At 37.5% G+C, this 13150-nt stretch overlaps 1 protein-coding gene across 1 annotated transcript in view; it reads left to right on the top strand.

The window, feature by feature from the left end:
* Positions 1-10855, top strand: part of LOC149222587 (uncharacterized) — a 140355-nt gene extending 129500 nt beyond the window's left edge. The window contains exons 4-5 of the mRNA XM_089387636.1: positions 10652-10710; positions 10814-10855. Of these exons, the coding sequence (XP_089243762.1) occupies positions 10652-10710; positions 10814-10855 (101 nt within the window). The remainder of the gene's footprint in view (positions 1-10651; positions 10711-10813) is intronic.
* Positions 10856-13150: the final 2295 nt, after the last annotated feature.

The raw sequence follows: 13150 nt of genomic DNA, 5'->3' as shown, positions 1-13150 counted from the left end.
TTTGAAAATTCTATTTTCAAACACGTACCTTTCCATCGATGATTGCCACTCTGAAACCTTTGACTTCCATTGCCGAAATGGACACCAAGTTCTTCTAGCGATCAGGTACATAAAAGAGATTCTTTAAATGAATCGAGTTACCCTCATTCAATTGAGGGGTAAGATTTCCTACACCCTTTCCGTGATAGGTGGCATCGGCTCCAAGCATAATCCCACGATTGTTTCCATCTCTTACCAAATTCGAGAGAGCACCCTTCTATCCGATGAAGTGCCTTGAAGCACTATAATCAATAAGCTAGATTCCCACAGAATCTGAAGGAGAGGGCCAATACAAGATAATGCTTCTTTATCTTATCAGAAACAACATTTGATTCTTCATACCTGGGGTTCCTTGCTTTCCTTGAAGAGTCGGCCGTTTCCTTGATGACTTGCATTATTTGTCATTCCTCTGATCATTGAAGATGTCCCTGGAATGATTTTTATCTTCATCAAGAGATGTGTCCCTGTCATTTGGACACTCCTTCGCATAATGGCCAAACTTATTGTAAGCAAGGCATCTGCGTTTCCTTTCACCCTGAGATCCAAACTTCCCATTGAAGTGATCTATAGGTAGGCCATTAGAAGCTTCCGTTGTGCCATTTTGATAATATACTTTGCTTTGACTTCACCCTTGGTGAATTTGAAGAGGGATGATGAATCCATTGATCCTTTTGTCCTTTCCTAATGGTGTTCAGTGATTGCTCTTTCACTGTTGCTTGGGCTTCGTCTTCACCTCAACTCTGATACCATGTTAATTTTAGGTATGTTCTATGCTTAGAGCAATTTATTTCAATTTTCACAGTTAGCTCAATATCTTTTCCAGATTAGTAATCACATCAGCATTAAAGTAAACTGCAGATAGAACATAAACATAAATCGCAGAAGACAGGCCAAGGCAAGAGGACAGAAGATGTGGCACTATCCAGGGACAAACCCTAATGTGGGGAAACCCTTGATCAATTCCTCTTATATGTTCTTCAATAGTTCAACAGAGAGAGAGATAGTACATTTACAACAGAAGTCAACACTTTGACTTATCTAGATAAGAGCATAGATCATCTCTAAGAAGATGATACATGAGATCAGTTGAAGACATGCTGCTTGAACTGATTCTCCAAGGTGACTCCTTCACCTATCATTGTGCTGAATCTCATCATCATGCTGCACCTCACCGTGCTGCACAATGCTACACCCATCATCAATATGTTGCATCTCATCATGCTTCACCAATCAAGACTGTACAATGTACTTGCTGCACCAAGCATCATTGTTGTCCCAAGTACTATTGTTGCACCTAGCTGCACCATGTACTTGTTGCACCTTGCTATTTCTGCTATCCCATTGTGCCACTGTACACAATGTCATTGCTGTCCCATCATAGTTCTGTCGCGACATGCTGCTGTGCCATCAATGTCATTGCTGTCCCATCATAGTTCTGTCTCAACATGCTGCTGTCCCATCATTGTTCTGAAGCTGATCATGTTGCCACACATCAGTCCCAAGTGGTACGCTGAACCATGTTGACACACAACATGTCTCATGTGCTTGCAACACATGTTTGCCATGCTTGCCTTAACATTCCTTAGTTGTCCCATTTACTATACAACTGTCCCTTGCCACTGTTGCCCAATGTATATTATAGTTGTAGCTGTTGTCCCTAACAATCATGCTATACCTTGCTGTTGTCCCCTTAGCCTTGCCATACTTGCTGCTGTCCCATGTGTTTTAGCAACACCATGTAGCCCAGTTGTCCCATTTATTAGCATTTCTATCCTGGGCATGTTTGAGTCTCAAATTCTCATGCTGTCCCTGTTTTGAGGGTCACCTGCAGCCCACCTTTTCAGCCGTGTTAGGTCTGCATCTAGGGCACCGTAGGTTAGCGTTAGGGCTCCCTTTAGACTGCGTGAGAGCTGCCTTTAGACAACATTTAGGGCTTCCCTTCGACTGCGTTTAGGGCTGTCTTTCGACAACATTTAGGGCTGCTCTTAGACAACGTTTAGTGCTGCCTTTTGACAACATTTAGGGTTGCTCTTAGACAACGTTTAGGGCTGCCTTTTAGATAGCGTTTACCTTTTGACAACGTTTAGTGCTGCTCTTAGACAGTGTTTAGGGTTGCCTTTCAGACAATGTTTAGGTTTCCTTTTGGCAACGTTTAGGGCTGCTCTTAGACAACGTTTAGGGTTGCCTTTTGGACAACGTTAGGGCCTCTCTTTGTTGTGATAAGATTCCTCCAAGACTGCGGCTAGGGCATGCTTCCTTGATAGCGTTTTTGACTTCTTCTTTGACAATGTCTAGGGCTAGGGCATCTCCTCTAGGGTGGCTCCCTTAGTCGTCTTTCCTCCGACATCTAGGGCTTCCACTCTTAGATTTCTCTTCTACTAAAACCCAAAACAAGTGGAGAGAAATCAAGATAGAAGTGTGTGTGAGAAATGGCTCTCAAGTCATCTCCTTTTATACTAAAACGTTGAGCACATGTGGGGTTTATTTGGTTGTTGGCCAACCTTGACGAATTGTCTTATAACACAAATAAATTCATAACTACATGAATACTTATCGGAACAGATGATCTTTAGATCAATCATACACCTCTCGATGAGAGGGATCCAAGAAAAAATATTAGCTGCCATAAATAAGATGACCCACATGGAGTTTGGCTCTAGTTTCCAATTTTAACAGTCTAGCAGCAACTAAGACTCGGGTGATAGATGCATCATATGATCATAGTTGATTCAGTATTTTGGATGATTTTTAGTTGCAGTTACAGCAGCAGCAGATGGAGAGGGAGTTGCAGTGCAGATGTAGTGTTGGCAATAGTTCAGTAGGACTAGCTGCAACGTATATCAGAGTTGCGTAGTAGTTGGTGGGCAGCATCTGCCAGACATCAACAATGTGATAGGGGATGGTGCAAAGACAGGGTGTTGCTTTAGTGGGTTGCAGCGTTAGAACACATTCCTTGCTAAGAGGGAGTGTTAGTTTTTGTAGCATCAGATGTCTTCTAGCCACAAAATTTGGTGTAGAGTCCATAATACATGTATTCTCCAAAACCCAGAAATCGTTTCTGGAAATTCCACATAGAGACGACTTAATTAAAATAATTAATCGTTTTTTAATGTTTCCTAAGTCTAAACTTAAGAAATATGATTAATTAAAGGGTATTAAATAAGTCATTGTGAGAATATTCTAGAAGAAGACATGAATCAAGTTCTAGTTAATCTTAGCCATAAATTATGTTTTAATCTTGGATGTTGTTGTCTCAATGAGAGATTATAAGAATAAATTCGATGGGGGTTGGAGAACACACTTGAGACACCAATAGTTCGAATTTTCTGGCAGATCGAACTCCACAGTAGCAGCGCTGAGTTGCTGGAGAGAGAGCTAGTGAGCTCGAAGCAGTGAGAGAGGGGCAGGGATAGTAAGGCCGAAGGGAGATTTTATAGTTTGGTGAAGTGCATTGTAGACAGGTAGTGAGTGCCAGAGAGAGGCAACGTAGAGCCACGCTGGGGCAGCGCAGTTCTTAAGAGGAGAATATGTATTTTGCTTAGGGGAAGTAGTGATTTAGTGCTAGAAGCCATAGTGGGAGCCCAGAGGACAAGAGCGTCCATCTCCTAGACAAAAAATGATCAAATAGCGAGAGAGATGCAGTTCCATGTTGTGGGACGCAGTATTGCGTAGGATGACACGGGGACTGCGCAGAGGCAACAAAGAGTGGCTCTTCTTAAGCGAAGGTTTGTGTTGGATCGCAAGTGGGAGTGAGATTTTTCTTCCTAGACTTATTGTCAGTTATTTCTCTGTATGGATTGCTAGATTTGAGCATCCATAGTTTTGTACTCAAATTTACTACTGCATAATAATTAAAACCCTCAGTTGATGCACCGATTTTCCCAAGTTGGCTTTTTCCAGGGACATTGGTCCAAAAATAACTGTGTTCTTGTGTGGGTGTGCATCTATTCTTCCAACGTTATTTTTCTTCCGCAATATTTTATTTGTGAAGGCTGCAATGCATTAGTTTCGATATTTACAGTAGAACACAATAAATAATTTGTTCAGTTTATTTAACAAATAGAAGAAACTTAATCAGTTGCTGCAGTAGGATTCATGGTTTTATGAATTTTCACATATTTTATAATTTTTATTTATTTATATATATTTATAATTTTTTTTCTTCTTTTTGAAAAGTTACAACCCTAGTGAAACATGGCTATTCAACTTTTTGGGGTATAATATAAAATATATGTGCACTTATGTGCCTTTGACTCTGTTAATTTTCTCCACGTAAAAAGTAAAACTTACCATTTACATAAAGAGATTTTGTATACCTTTTGTTCTTCTTTTATTTTGAAAATACTATGGTCAATTATCATGGGTTTCTAAAACCACGAGCTTGTAAACCACTTGATGAAGAATCAAGATAATCTTCTCTACTCTTCCTTCTTTTACGTATAGTTTTAACGATATTTGGAAAGATTCCCTTTTGACTTTATCATGCACTTTTTATGAATAAAGTAGAACCTTTTTATATATATATGAATGTTCTCCTTCAAAAATTACATCGGACTATTTTTTTTTACTAGAATCATTGAAATGTCAATGGCCAAGGGCCTTATTATTATTATTTTTTTAATTAAATAATTTATATATATATATATATATTTAACTCTTTTCTTTTATAATCTTTTTTCCAATTCCTTTTCTATTAACTCTTTTTTAAAAGTGTCCTAGGGCCTGATCGAAAATGGAGAAACTCCAATTCGTGTAGTGAAACACTTTAGTTGCGACAACAAGTTGATGGCCAAAGGCCGGGATCTGCCAATGTGACTCTCATACCAATGTAACGAACAAGGTTCATATGCTCAGAGGAATGCTCTGATACCAATGTAATGATAAAGTTCATATATGCAACATACTACTTTAGAAGATTTGGTATATGTAAATATCCATTATAAGACAAATATATTATATAATAATTATATTGAAGATATGAGATGATTACAAATGAGAATGAGGGCTTGCTTATATACCCTAGGCAGGTGCCCTTTCATGAATGGTCATGTCTCTAAGTCATGCCCCTTCATTATTAACTAACTAACCATTAGTTAATTAATTATTATTTATTATTATTATATTTATATGAATTATATTCATAACAATATCACTTATCATTTTTTCATCGTATAATAGGGTAGGGTAGGAAGAATAAGCTCTAATGAGCTGTATACTAGAAGTAGTTGTTTATTTCCATGTTTCGTTTAGATTAGCTGATGCCTTATTTGAAAATCTAGTTGAAGTAGTAAGCTGTATGGACATATGTTGGTGATTTTGCTGTTATGCGGGGCTCCTAGATGGGAACTTTTACCTATCCCGCAACATGTTTTTTCTCTTATGGCATTTCTAGCGGTATGCCATAGATATAAGGTTCTCATTCGAGAGTAGGGTGCATTTACCCTCATGGAGCCAAATGTTACCCCCCATATGCCATGAGGATTACTCTAGGTCAAAGACCTTGCTTAATTGGGTTGTGTTTGGAAGATGATGGCGTACAAGCCATATTCTTTACAGTTTTGTATACAGATTATTCATGGGTTTTCAATTCATTGCATCATCATCTCACATCTTGGAGGCTTGCATCTTGCACATGTGATGTTTGGTTCATCATTGGGTGCCTTCATGGGGTTTTGCTTAGCCTAATGCACTCTTGATTAATCCCTATGACGTTCATGGAAGGAATACCCATCAACTAAGGGTTATTTATTGGTTCTAGATGTTGTGCATTGGTGTGATTCCATGGATTTCTTTAATTTGATGGCCAATTATTGCTTCATTACGTTGATTGAGAGCTTGTTGATGTAGTCTTTGGTCTATTTTACATGTGGAATTCATATTGGTCTTGGTGCACCTTGAGATTTGTTATGATGGCTTAGATGTGTTCCTGAGGAGTGCTCCACATGTGCACACTCCCTATGTTTGTCCCATTGATGACTCATGCTTTGAAGAGGATCCATTGTGTGTACATGAATCTATGCCTTTGCACATGCTTCTAGGTCTTCCCTCTCTTGGAGATTGTCATAACAACCAAAGTGGACTTTCTTGCACATATTTTTCTGGCATTTCTGAAGGGACAAATGGTTATTTTATTGGAGAAAACACTCTAAGTAACATTGCTATCTTTGGCATTGTTTTGGTCTCAAGGTAGTTAATTACCTCATCTATAAGAATGCTCCCATTTTGCACATTTATTAAGGGGGTATAACTACCCTGGTACAATCTCCTACGAAATTCAACGTTTGGAGGATTATTTTATTGATGTGGCACTATATCCAAGGGAGGTAGCAATTACTATTGGTACTATCTTCAAAGGCTCAATCTCTATGGATTATTTATATTATCTTGGCTTGGTCCATGTGGTCCAATTGCACATTTCTCAGTTGTACATCATTTTATTGGATTATTTTATTGTATGACATGGTCAAGGTGGTCCCATAACTACCTTCTTGCACACATTTCAAGGGCACAAGTGATACGAGGGTTAACTATATTATATTTATAGATCAAGGAGCTTCTTGGAGAGTGCCAATATTATACTTTATCGGAGGCAGTGGTTGGACACTATTTTTGAAGCATATATGGGTCTTATTCCCTTTTCTCTTGCAAGATAATGTTTTATTCACTTATTTATTCACATATATGACGTTTTGGACGATGTTTCGGCCGACGTTTCCATGTTTGGGAGGTGATGTTTCTAAACATACCCGTTTCGGAAACTCCAAAATGTTTCGGCGCTTCGTGCAACCTAGCTATTGGCCTATAGTAGGTTCTTAATATTCAAGCCTATGGCCCTACAAGAAGGACATGGCCCTATTTAAAATTTTAACATTACCATGAAATGACTCAGGATGTTTGAGAGTGGTTCTAAACTCATTGTATTTCAGATGGGGAAAGTAGAATTTTAGATCACACTTAAAATCTTGCAGACTTGACAGTTTTCAGGATTGGGGGCATTGCAACATTTCCGTTGGATTTTGTCATGTACGAGGGTATGGAATTAGTATTTAAGCAAGAGCACCAAGCCCTCTATGTACCTTGATATTAGTGCATTGGTTGTCAAACTCCTCTACCATGATCCTCTTAAAAATATACCCATCACTCAAACGAAATTTTGAATTGACATGCTAAGCATCTTCTATCTTATTTTAATGCTTAGAGGGTGATATGGATGACGAAGATTCCAATATAGGAAAATATTTTGATGATATGTAAGAATTTGTTGTTAGCATGATTTTTTTGGATGCTAGAGGCCATCTAGGGCCTGTTTTTTGATGTATTTTTGGTTTAGAGATGGATTGCACTTGGTGTTTTGTTGGTTATGTGCTTCGTTACATGCTATATAAATGAGAATTTCTTCTTATTTGTGTATAAATGGTTTGGATTCATATGGATGTACATGAATATATCCATTTTTCTGTAAAATTTAAATATTTTATGTGTTTTTGGTTGACCAGTTTTTTGGTCTGGTTGTTTTACTGGTTCCTGTCCGGTTCTAACTGGTTCCTGGTCTGGTTCTGATAACGTTGTTAATTACTTGAAGCATTAATTCCACTATCAACCACCATTAAAAAATTATAAAACCAATCTCTTCCTTTCTCTGTTAATAAATCTGAAAATAATTAAAGTGGGCTGGCACATTGTTGCAAGATAAGATTAGCCAAACAATCTAAACATTAGGGGCACTATGTTTGACATGTACTTGAAGCAAGTTTTCTTTCCATGGTAACTTGTACTTCATGCAAACATTTATTGCAGAAAAAAATCTGTAGTTGCCTTAGGTGAGTTGTATTTGAAGCAATCTTTCATTTCAGGGTGACCTGTGTTTAGAACAAGCTCTTATTCTAGAGTGACTGTTGATCAAGACTAGTATAGTTTTTTCACAATTGATAACTACTTCTAATGATACAATCAGTCTTCTATTAACACTCCAATCATTAAGCAGCTATACATCAAAAACTTCAACCATATACTTTGATCAATAGAGCAATAGAGATCACAGTAAACAGAAAAACAAGACACAAGAGACACCAAAAATTAGGCTCACAGCCAGGGAAAAACCACAAAGGGAAAACCCAACCAATCTTTCCTTGTGAGAGAAATTCTTTTCATCAATAGTACATCAGAATATTCCAAGAAGATTCCAAAATCTGACCTCAATATATCCACGTCAAAATCCAGTCAAAGGAGAGAGATGAAAGTCAACACTGGTCAAAATCACAGTCTGCAACAGAAGGGCTGAATTTCGGTCTGAGGTAGCTCAGAACAAGAGGCCGAAATTTGGTCAAATCCACAGTCGAAGTAGCCTCGAAAATTCTCGGTCAAAGCCTCAGTCAAATCTGCAGTCAACCCAAGTCAACAAGCCAGAACAGGAGTGAAACTTCAGTCAAATATGGTCAACGAATATCTGCAATTTTCGGACCTTTCAACAGTGAAGATCTAGTTGAAACAGAAGTAGACTAGCCCAAGTCAATGAAAGTCAAACAGAGGAATATATGCTGGTTGATACAGAACAGAAAAGTCTCCTTGACTCTTCGCACGTGTGGATGTACCTCTCCATTTTCAGATTGAATTGTGTGATGTGTTGTGTGTCCAAATGAAATCCAACGAGCCTCTATTTATATCTGGTTTTGGAGGTGTTTTTTCTTACATGTGGGGCTGACTTGTCCTTCTTAGGGCTGACTTGGTAAAACTTGAAAATATAAATTTTCTCCATTAATTGCCTATGAAAATACCAACCATAGCTACCCCTTTTTATTCTTGGATACTTCCTTTGTACATTCTCAGTCTCATTTTGTAAAGTTTATTTAGAAAGGGATTGATAATTCTTTTGTTCATTCATCCTTCCTTCTTCCATCTCCATACATCTTTGTTCAGTTTTTTATTAACAGATTATTGAGAAAATTTGTGGTTGTGTTAGAAGTAGCTTTGATGGTGCTCATGTGACTGTGTCACAGAGTATGGTGTGTATATGATATCTTTAGAGCTTGTAATCACAATCTAAAATGAAGGTGAAACTCTTTTGGCTGCCAATTCTTTTTTGTGGATGAGTGTGATGATCTGATGTGGAATTTTCTATATTGATTGGCTCTGTTATATCGCATTCCCAATCAATTTTCTTATGCTTAGTTGATTCCATGCCCATTGGCATGAAGGTATTGGTCCAAAAAAATTAAAAATATGCTAAAAGAAGAATTTATTTGCGGACTTTGAGTGTTCTACTAGCAAATCTGCATAGTGTTATCATAGATCTGAAGTAGATTATTGCAGACATATGAAGGGATAACATTGATTCTATATTCTAACACACACACACACACACATATGAAGTTGCATTTGCTGTTTTCAAGCTGTATTATATTGGAGATTCCACTGAGTAATTTTTAGAAATTTGAAGTCTTTTGCAGAGTATACCTGTAGATTTTTGACTTCATTTCATTGGGTATGCCCTCTCCAAGGCTAGCAAACACTAACTGAAAGCAAGAGGGACTGTGCAAGGTGACATTGGCACTTCCCCTAAGTTCTCATTTGATCCTGTTGGGAGCAAATTCCCCAAAGACAATTTCTCCTGATAACAAGTCCACAAAGAGATTTCTCTAACCAATCCCATTTTGCAATGATTGTGGATTGCATTAGTTTTCTTGTAACTTTCTTTGATTTTGGTATATTGTTTAGAAGTGATTTTTCGCAAGTTGATGCTAAGAAATTGATCACCATCATCAACCAACAAGTTGTCCTTATCATTGACCAGATAACTTTGATGAATAGGTAGTTGAATTGTGATGACTGATGTTAGTGTAGAGGTTATAGTTATTTGTAACTTAAAAATACCATATTTTATAGATCGATTAATGAGCTTTAATTAAAGGGTTCTTCCACTTCAGAAACAATGATATGTAAAAGTACGACATGAGGTTCATAAATTAACTTGGAACAATTTGTATCGGAACTCAAGCTTTGGAGTTTGTATTTCATACTTTTTTTAGTTGACTCAGGTAGATTCACCATGTTCCTAGAAGACTTGATGAATCTTGTATCTATGCTTTCAACTTGGTCTCTAAATAAGACATAGATAACTATTTGATATACATTGTAACCATAGCAATGTTCTTGAAAGATAATCAACAGTGTTAACTTTGAATTTTTTTGGGATGTAAACCAACATGTATTATGTGATCGTGGAAGTTGAATTTTAAGTAACTTACATTTATCAAAATTTTCAAAGATTTGGTCAGGCATATCTTCAACATTAAATTGCAATCCTAAATGGCCTCTTTCACACAAAGGTGGTGAAAATAAAATATCGGCTTGAGCATCAGCAATGATTTATTATGTATTCTTTTTAGGACTCTTATGCTAAAGGAAAAATATTGACAAGTGATAAATTCAAAAGGTAACCTTCCTTTCCAGTGGTATCTTGTTCGTAAGTCATGTGAAGGTCTTGATGTCTTTTCCAATACATCTTAGCACAACCTTCTACTCTCAAGTAAAGTGCAATATGAATTTCCTTGTTAATTGCCGATAGTTTCAGGTGATTCCATACTTAATGATTCACAAGTTGTCAATTTTATAGGAATTGGATATAATGGGTTTCCCAGAGGTTGTTCTGATGACTCTCTTCCTTGGGCTAAGGTTGGTATTGGACTTGCGTTTCATTGTTTTTTTCCCATTCTCCATTCTCAGTTCATTAGCAAGTTTGGAAAGAATCTAAATCTGAACTTCTGCCTTGTTCTAGAAATCTATCACTGGAGATCCATTATTGACTAAGTATCCGTGAGTGAAGTTCTTAACTTTACTATTAAGTTAGCATTTAAATAGAATGCATGCATTAGTTTCTATATTGCTATGTAATACTTAATATTATTATGCATGCAAGTGAATTATAGAATCGATTTTGGCTTTTATTGTTTCCTCGTTGAATATTTATGCTTTTTGAAATAGTTTTGATTAGTCCAATAGTTGCTGAAATTCCATTGCTCCGTTCAATTTGTTACGGTCTTAAAGGAAATTTTGGGAAAATTTGGCTTTGGAGTAAAAGATTCGCAAAAGTCTTTTCGGATTTTAGTGAAAAGAAGAGTACCACATGATTCATCATGCTAAGAAGATCTCGTAGGTCAGGTTTGGCTCTTTGATTAGCTTCCAAGTGGGTTGGGTGTACATTTTATTACTATTTCCTGGTTTGGAGGATATTTGGAGGCACAAAGGCTTCATGTCATGATAAAATATTTGCAGGGATAAACAAATATAATTCTTATTGTGTCTCTATTTTTTTAGAGTTGTTTAGGTTGATAAGGGATATGCCCTTAGCATGCATTTTGGTGAAGGCACTGGAAAAGTGAGAAAATGGGCAAAAGACCATTTTGACATGTCAATAACGCCTAGAGGAAGGCAAAGTTGGACAATCTGAATGTATGGGAAGATGTTCATCACAAAATAACTTAGATAACTTTGAAATGTATTAGGATAACCTTGGCATGTATTTTATAAAGCCCTTTCAGGGTATTTTTCCTAATTAGTTAGTATTGATATAGTTTGTGATGGTAGAGAATTCTAGTGCCAGAATTGAAATCTTGGCAACATGAGAAGGCCATAATAGTTAGGATGGACATTTCCCATTTTCATAGATCCTCATTTCGATGAAAATTAAGCCTCAATGTGCATTTTGTTGAATTTCGGTGAAGAGATTTCTAAGCTATAAAAGAAGGTTGAACTGATTAAATGCTATTTTGATAGGCTTATATTTTTTGCCATTAGGTAGTTTGGGAAAATCTGGCACTGAAGTGTTGTTAGCCACCCTGAAATGTTTTTCTTCCTCTAGTATGACATTATATATGGTCGCTAAGCATTTATCTGAAGCATTGAAGTCTAATTATCCTTTGTAAAACTGAAAAATTTGGTATTTAGGCACAACAATGACTTCTGAGGTTTAGAATGAGAAATTAGCAATGTAGGAAGGTCCATGATGTCTCAAAGGATACTCAACATTTTGAATATCTAAAATTGCAGCATCAATGAGCTCTGGGTGTGCATTTTATTGAAGATGGGAGAAACATGGCAAAAAGTAGCTAGGTGCCATTTTCATAGATTTCATAACTTACATCTAGGAGTATTACCGAAGGTTCTGGAGGTGAATGTTAGTAGACAAATGAAATACTTAACCCATATCACGTCAGATGACATTAATATTCCATCTACATTTGCTGGGGTGCATTTCACCAAGCTTCATTGGGTGATTTAGGAGTTTTGTCAAAGAAGACAGATTTGGGAATTTATGCCTTGTAAAAATATTGAATGATGAAAATTGGAAATATTCTAGTGTGGAAATGTCAAGTAGGTCTTTAACAATGCTCAATACAACTTTCATGTTGATTTGGGGTAAAATCAGATGTGCTCCAACCACGAAATTTGGTGGAGAGGTTGGGGCACATAAGATCTCCAATACCCAGAAAGGGTTTGGGCAGATTCTAAACGATTAGGAGATATTAAAATAATTAATATTTTAAGAAAATAAAATATTAATGTGTATTAATATGAATCTGTGTTAGAATGGTCCAACAAACATGGATCAAGCCAGATCTAATCTTAGCCGTTGATTAGGGACTTAATCTTGGCCGTTGATATGTCAACAGGAAAAGTATAAGAGGAGGCTTGAGGGTCACTTGGAGAAGACACCAGAGTGATTAGTCATTCTATTCTCTAGAGCGGGGTTTGCTAAGAGAGATAGAATCAGTGATCGGGAGAGCAATTGAGGGGCATTGAGTACAGAGAAACAGAGAAGGCAGAGATTGTGTTAGGAGAGTAGCGCAGTAGCCAAGGAGAGTGACGCAGAGCCAACAAGGGCTGATGCAGGGCCACACAGAGGCAGCCAGGTGCTGCCCAGAGCACCAGAGAGGCCAGCGTGTCTGACGCAGAGGCCCAGAAGGCTGACGCAGGGCCTCCTGGGGCTGACGTAGGCCAAGAAAGGCTGACGCAGGGCCAGAGTGAGACAGAGAGGGGCTGATGCAGTCCAGATTGGGCAGACGCTGGGGTTGCAGAGCAATTTTTTGTTGAGACGCGCCGGAAGGATTTTTTG

The sequence above is a fragment of the Pinus tabuliformis genome, chromosome Q (genome assembly GCF_031772625.1).
Source record: "Pinus tabuliformis cultivar Carrire ecotype Pingquan chromosome Q, CPIR1, whole genome shotgun sequence".
NCBI lineage: Eukaryota > Viridiplantae > Streptophyta > Pinopsida > Pinales > Pinaceae > Pinus > Pinus tabuliformis.
The sequence above is the reverse complement of the archived record's forward strand: the minus strand, read 5'-3'. Positions and strand labels throughout refer to the sequence as shown.